This window comes from Embiotoca jacksoni, unplaced genomic scaffold, assembly GCF_022577435.1.
Source record: "Embiotoca jacksoni isolate LCO1_2020_lvr unplaced genomic scaffold, fEmbJac1.0.p SCAF_47, whole genome shotgun sequence".
Classification (NCBI taxonomy): Eukaryota; Metazoa; Chordata; class Actinopteri; family Embiotocidae; genus Embiotoca; species Embiotoca jacksoni.
In genome coordinates, this window is record NW_027185400.1 from 1,800,780 (window position 1) to 1,807,713 (window position 6,934).

The window sequence follows — 6,934 nt, forward strand, 5'->3', positions numbered from 1 at the left end:
AGTGGTAAAAGAGGTGGTGGTGACACACACACACACACACACACACACACACACACACACACAATACAAGATTTCGGTGTCATCACTTGTCATAACTCTTAGCAGTTTGAACACGTTCAGCTGTATTGGATGTAATAAAAGGGTCGGTTTAATATATATATATAAAAGCACAGTAATATGACTACATGTCGAAGGACAATATAAAATACAATAAGCATATAATGGTAATCTATTCATCGATGTCACAATTTTCTACAACTAAATCCATATTTTGTGCAAACATGTTCCTGTAACTGAGGCCCGCTGGTGTCCTTGAGTGTTTTATTATGTCTTTAACTGTAGTGGCACTTAGCAGACAGCAGAATATTTTTAGATGCAGCGTCCCTAAAATCAAGAGCATGACCGCTTCACTACTTAATCTAATATAGAGGCGGCTGCGTAATGCCATAATTGGAGCACATGAACACACACCTTCTCTTCAATTAGCTCTCTTGTGGAGCCATTAAGCGACGGCCTCTTCACCCCGGCCGACTGTATCAACAGGAAGTATTTACCGAGCCCATAGGGTATGAAAAGCCAATTTGAATACCTGCTGGCGATTGTGTAATAAATACCAAACCAGCTGCACCACACAATTAACATAAGTGATATTTGCCAGTCGATCACTTAAACAGTTTCTTTGCCATTTTATTACAATTTAAACATCCAAACTGGTGAATCACAGGAAATCGCTCCTTTAGGTCGCTCTATCCAAGACACTCGAGTCTAACAAACGCACAGTCCATAAAAGTTACCGCAGCATTAATGTAGAGAGTAAATAAATAATTATATAAGTGGCGCATAGTGACACACAATACATGCTGCTGCCGCAGCAGCAAATAGAGTGCCCTTTTAATTATGCAGGAGACATCCGAAAGCAACAGCACTCCTCACACTCTGGGAAGCAGCTCAGTGAATACACCATATTAGAAGCTGTTAGAGACAGAGCAGGGGAAGAGGAGTAAAAGGGGGGGCTAAAATGATTTGAGAGGACGAATAGTGAGAGGGAGGGGGAGAGGGGGTACAGAGAGATGTGAGTGGAGATTAAAAAAGAAACTACTGCAAGAACAAAGGTAGAAAGCAGCCGTTGTAGGGGGTATGATGTGGCAGAGGCTGAAAAAACAGAGGGAGAAAGAGGTATACAGAATGGGGGGGGGGGTGTACAAGGGTCCAGAGGAGAGTTTGAGGGGGAGAAAGCGACAGCAGGAATATAATACACTAACATAAAGGAATAAAGAACACAAAAAAATGGAGGGGAAAAAGTGTGAGCAAAGCAAACACCAGAAATCTGAGAGTAGTGCTGACACCAAGTAAAAGAAAGATCAATAATTCATTAGAATGCCATACAAAAATAAAAACAACAACAATAGTGTTCTTTTTCCGGAAAACGCAAATCAGCCATCTTTATTAAGTATTAACTCCGGTCTCCCGCTGCTCTTGCACGTAACGGTACAAAAGCAGGCCCACCCCCCTTATTTATAAGAAATAATAATATAAGACTGAATCCATGAAAGCAACACATTTCCTGGAATTTAAATATCAAAATCACACCAAGAACTTTTACCTTTGCTGAGAACGGAGTTACTGAGAGACAGAAAAAGCAGAAGGGGGGAGGAGGTGAGACGAGCTGGAGGGTGGTGGAGAAGAGAAGCAGGTACAAGATGGCAGACAGATATATATATAAATATATAGATATATATATATATATATATACACTGGAGGGAGTGGAAGAAACTGAGGCACAATATGGGAGGTGAATTTTCACCGCTGGGTCAATGAATCAATGCAAAAAGAATGTTAATGTGACCTCCTGGCCAGATGTTCAAGCAGAGGCCGTAAAAAAACCCGACTCCATAAAGCCTACAGAACCACGTCGGTGTTGCACACAACCTACGTCCACCCTCCTTTTCTCTGTTCTCTTTCATCGTCGCTCTCTCTGTCTCTTTCCTGAGAGGAAAAGATAGCCTCGTTGCAGACGAGGGGCAAGGCAGGGCTGGACGGGGCTAAGGGGGAGTGCAGCCGGGCCCCCGCCACGCTCCCCTCTGGGATAGAATAACTGCAAACCAAACCCTTATGTGAGCTGTCGACAACACTCCCGACACATATTTGCTGAGGTTAGTGGCTTTGACGGGCCTGATGGGGAGAAAAAAAAAAAAAAAAAAAAAAAGCAGCTTCAACACACGCTGTGATAAAAATAAAAAAAATAGTTGTTTGGTCAAGTGGTAGCAAAGCACCCCCCCCTTCCGCCCCTTCCGCCCCCTCCTTCCCGGAGATAATCTAAACCTTTCTCTATTATTTCAATATTACATGTGAATGGCACTCCAAACCAAAACAGATCAATACCGCTAACTTGACACACATTAGCACCATAAAGGCAACAAGACTACTGAGACTAGCCCTGTCAGAAAGCATTATGGTGGAGGGAACACTGAGAGGAAGAAGCAGGAGACATTTAAGAGTAGTGGAGGGAAACAAAAAGAACATGGAGACGTGTCTTCTTACCTGTTTGTTGTACTTGTTGATAGTTTGACTGCTGTATTCAGAGCAGTGGTCAGATCCAAGGGAAATGTTATCTCCGGTCCCAACAAAGGTGTTGGCAGGGGGCAGGTCCTGCACCGCCTGGTGCTTTTTTCCAGCCGTCGGCGACTGCGGGTGAAGCTGGACGGTGGGGAGCGGCGAGCTGGACTTGTAGTGCCGGGCCAGATCCGGGCTGCCCGGCCCTCCGTTGACCGAGCGGTAGCGGCCCATGCCGGGACTGTCCGACAGCTTCTCGTTGACGCCGTCGTAGCGCTGCCCGTTGGGTTTGGAGGCCTCCACGGTGACGATGCTGCTGTAGAGAGGCTGTTTGGACTTCTGCTTCTTCTTGTCTTTCTTGGGCTTCTTGGACTTGTCGTGCTGCTGCGGCGTGAAGAAGTCTTCGTGGTCCTTCTTGCCAGCCTCGTAACCATTCTTGTTCTTGGGACGGCAGTAACGGGCCATGACGACCACGAGAATGATGAGGATGACCGTCATGATGCCCGAAACCACTCCGATTATGATGCTTAACCGCTGTTTGCTGAGGTCATAGTTGGGGTCACCGGCAATGTTGGTGTTGAGGGACGTGCTGAGGCTCTTGGCCACTTGGGCCTCCACCACCGTGGAGTTGGAAAGAGTCTCATTAACGTAGACGTGAACCAACGTGGTGGTGCTCTGTGACGGCTGCCCGCTGTCGTTCACCTGGACCACCAGCCTGTGGAGGCCGTAGTGCTTCTGCTCCAGCTTCGCCATCAGAGAAATGACCCCGGTGCCCCCGTCGATCTCAAACAGCTTGAAGGGGTTTCCCCCAATGATGCTGTAGTTGAGGTCTGCGTTGATGCCGGTGTCTGTGTCGGTAGCTATGACCGTCCTGACTACCGTTCTGATGTTACTGGAGGGAGGAAGCAGAGTGTACGAGCTGTTTATCGGGAAGGTGACTGTCGGCGCGTTGTCGTTTTCATCCATGACGAAGAGGGAAACCGTGGCGGTGGCGGATCTCGGAGGGTCGCCGCCGTCCACGGCTTTGACGCGGAACGTGTACGTGGTTTTCTGTTCTCGGTCAAAGGACAGGGTGGAGAAAATTGTCCCAGTTTCGTTCTCTATGGAGAAGAGGTCCTCCTCTTCCTCGATGAAAAGCCCCATGTCTGCATTTTGGTCTTTGTCTGCATCGATTACTGTAACCATGCCAACTGGGCTGTTTGGATCGAGGTTCTCTTTGACATAGAAGGTGAACACGTCCTGCATGAACTTTGGTTCGTTGTCATTCTTGTCGGCCACCAGGACGACCACTGTTGCAGAACCCTGAAGGGTGTTTATGCCTTTATCTTTGGCTATCACTTTGAATTCGTAGCGCTCTGTTTGCTCTCTATCCAGAATGGTGTTTACTCGGATGTCTCCACTGTCTGCATCGATAGAGAAAATCCCATTTACTGATGAGTCTAGGGAATAGGCTATTTCAGCGTTCTTCCCACTATCTGCGTCGATGGCTGCTACCGTTGTCACCCTCTCGCCAGGGGCATTGTTTTCTGGAAATGACACCTCCACTACATTCTGGCTGAAGATGGGAGGGTTGTCGTTAGTGTCGCCCACTTTCACGATAAGAGAGTTATTACTTGCCAGACTGGGGCTGCCGGAGTCCACGGCCACTATGACCACATTGTATTCCTGTGTGGCTTCGTAGTCCAGAGTTGCAGACGTGTGGAGGAAGTATTTCTTTTTATTCTGCTCGCCCTCCATCTCGCTGGCTGGTTTGAGCTGAAAGGGCACATCCCCGACCACGGTGCAGGTCACGATGCCGTTCTCCCCCTGGTCACGGTCCGACACCTGAACCAGGGCGATGGGCGTGTCCACGACGACGTCCTCGGCCACGTTGGCTATCCCGTCCTTCAAGAAAATGCGTCCGATTTTTCGGATTTCAATGGCCGGAACGTTGTCGTTCTCGTCCTTGATGTTCAGCACCACTGTGGCCTTGTCCATTTTGGGCGGCTGACCTCGGTCACGGGCCATTACCGTGAACCTCAGTTGGCTCACTTCTTCACGGTCAATGCGGTGCAACACACTCAGCCACCCCGTGCTCTCATCCAACCGCAGCAGCCTCCTCACCGACTCGGTGGCTGCCCCAAACACGTACTCGATTTGACCGTTAACCCCCACGTCTGCGTCGGCCGCTTTGAGCTGCAGGATGGGGGCACCGGGGGAACTGTTCTCTGGCAGGTCGGCTTCGTACACACTCTTCTCAAACCGGGGGTTGTTGTCGTTCACGTCGGTGATCATTACCCTCAGGATGGCCTGGGAGGAGCGAGGGGGATCTCCTCCGTCCCGAACGCGCAGCGTGAGCTCATAGGAGTCTCTCTGTTCCCTATCGAGGGCCCCTTTAATGATGAGTTGAGGCTGCTTCTCTCCATCAGTGGTGTCAGCAACTTGCAGTTCAAAGACACTGCTCCTGCTCACTCCTTCCTCAAACCTCCTCTTCCCCGAGTATGAATCCCCAGAAGAGCCCAGGCGCCTCGAGTTCTCTCCATTGTCCTGAATGAGCTCATATCTCTCTATTCCATTTCTGCCGAAGTCTCTGTCGGTGGCTGTGGGCAGCAGATAAAGGGTTCCAATGGGTCTGTTTTCCTCCACAGACAGTGTCAGGACAGGGGAAGGGAAAGACGGAGTGTTATCGTTTATGTCTAGTATGATGACTTTCCCTTCGAAGAGGTCGACCCAGCTCTGGGCTGGTCCTATCACTGACACTTCAAAATCTATAAAACACTCATTCTCATCAAATATCATTTGGCACTGCTGTAATTTTTCACGGTCTATCCGCTTCTCGTTGGTGGTGAGCTCACCTGTGATGTTGTCTATTTTGAAAAAATCAGAGCCGGACTCGAGAGTGAATGTCACCTCACCGGCCCCGGCGATGATGCCCAGGTCGCCGGCTACGTTGCCTACTCTGACATCGGCGGGTCCCTCCTCAGCGAGACGGTACCGGAGCACTTGCTTGGCAGCGGGCTGATGCACGAGCAGCAGGATGAGCATGCAATAGTACAAATAGTCCACTGCGCCAGTAGTCCTCATTGTTCACCCCAGAAAATGTCCACTTGAATTTGAAAGAAAAAATGTCCAAAAATATTTAATCACTGTCGGAAAGTCCGAATGCGGGAAAGAAATGTTCATTAAGAGAAAAGCCCTCCGTTTCGGGATGCGTGAGACTTCATCCTCCGGACGACTTCCTATCGCTCCTGCTGCAGTGAAAAGCAGCAAGTACAACGGGCTTTCCTCTCTTCTCCGGTTTTTCTCCCTCAGTGCTCAGTGTTAGTTGATCTTTTCCTTGTTTTGGTGAAACAAAAAGACCGCAATGAAATAAAAAAAAAAAAAAAAATCACACCAGAGAGGCTCCGTGCGCTCCGGACTTTGCCCCAAATATTTGAATGTCATGCGCGTAAAAGCCACACACACACACACACACAAATGTTATAGTCCGAGCATCATATCACCAGAAAGTAAATTCAGTCCATGTCGCGCCGCTTTACTTACAGTTTGTGGAATCTCCTCTTTTTTTTTTTTTTTTTTGTGGGTGAGGCTGCAAAAATATTCCTCTGCTCGCAGATATGTCCACATATGTCAGAGGATCATTTAAATGCCCGCGCAGTTTCCAAACTCATCATAAGGTGAGTGTTGACTGCAGCGGATCTTCGGGATATGAATATGAATCAAAATTACCTCTTCTGCTCTCTTCCTTAAGTCACTTGCAACAAGCAAGACAACTCCGCGATATACAACCTGCTGGAGATTATCATAGGGTTGTGTTGGAAAGAGGGGGAGAAAAAAAAGAAGCAAAAAAAAAAAAAGGAAATGTATATCCGATGCAGTTTTTCTTTAGGAAACGTTGGTTGGATTCCTCACTGTGTCCAGCATATTCAGCCTGTTTCCTCACCTGCAGACGCGCCGCATGTGTTGGCAGCCCCTATCTGCAGCACTGTGAGAGGGATTCACAAATGATATTGCAGTCTCTCTCTTCCCCTCTCGCTCTCCTCCTCTCTCTCCCTGTCTCTCTCCCTGTCTCTCTCGCTCTCTCCACCCCCCTCAGGTTTCTTCTCCCCCAGCAGCGCACGTAAACAGGGTCGAACTTGGTCTCGGTCGCCCAGTCCACGGGCCAGCAGATAATATTTGCCCCGAAAAAAAGGGGTAGGTGGGGTGCGCATTATTCTAGTCCTTTACACCGGTGTTTTCTCGAGACGCGTCTCGACACTTTGTGAGGACATTTCGGATGCTTCGTGTTCTTGTGTGGCGACATGGCGAAATAATAACTGTGTTTTAATGCATTTAACATCATCACAGGCAGCGTGTGACAGCGGTAAATGTTGTAGTAAGTGCAGGGTGGTGTGCGGTTTTT

The 6,934-nt window shown here is 48.6% G+C and overlaps 1 protein-coding gene across 6 annotated transcripts in view; it reads right to left on the reverse strand.

Annotated features, from left to right (window-relative positions):
* Nucleotides 1-6,561, reverse strand: part of pcdh7b (protocadherin 7b) — a 109,434-nt gene extending 102,873 nt beyond the window's left edge. For 3 of the 6 annotated variants that reach the window (XM_069169769.1, XM_069169768.1, XM_069169767.1), the window contains exon 1: nt 2,542-6,561. In XM_069169769.1, the coding sequence (XP_069025870.1) occupies nt 2,542-5,616 (3,075 nt within the window). In that variant the 5' untranslated portion in view covers nt 5,617-6,561. The remainder of the gene's footprint in view (nt 1-2,541) is intronic. The other 3 variants (XM_069169765.1, XM_069169764.1, XM_069169766.1) reach the window with 2 other exon arrangements.
* Between the last annotated feature and the right edge of the window lie 373 nt (nt 6,562-6,934).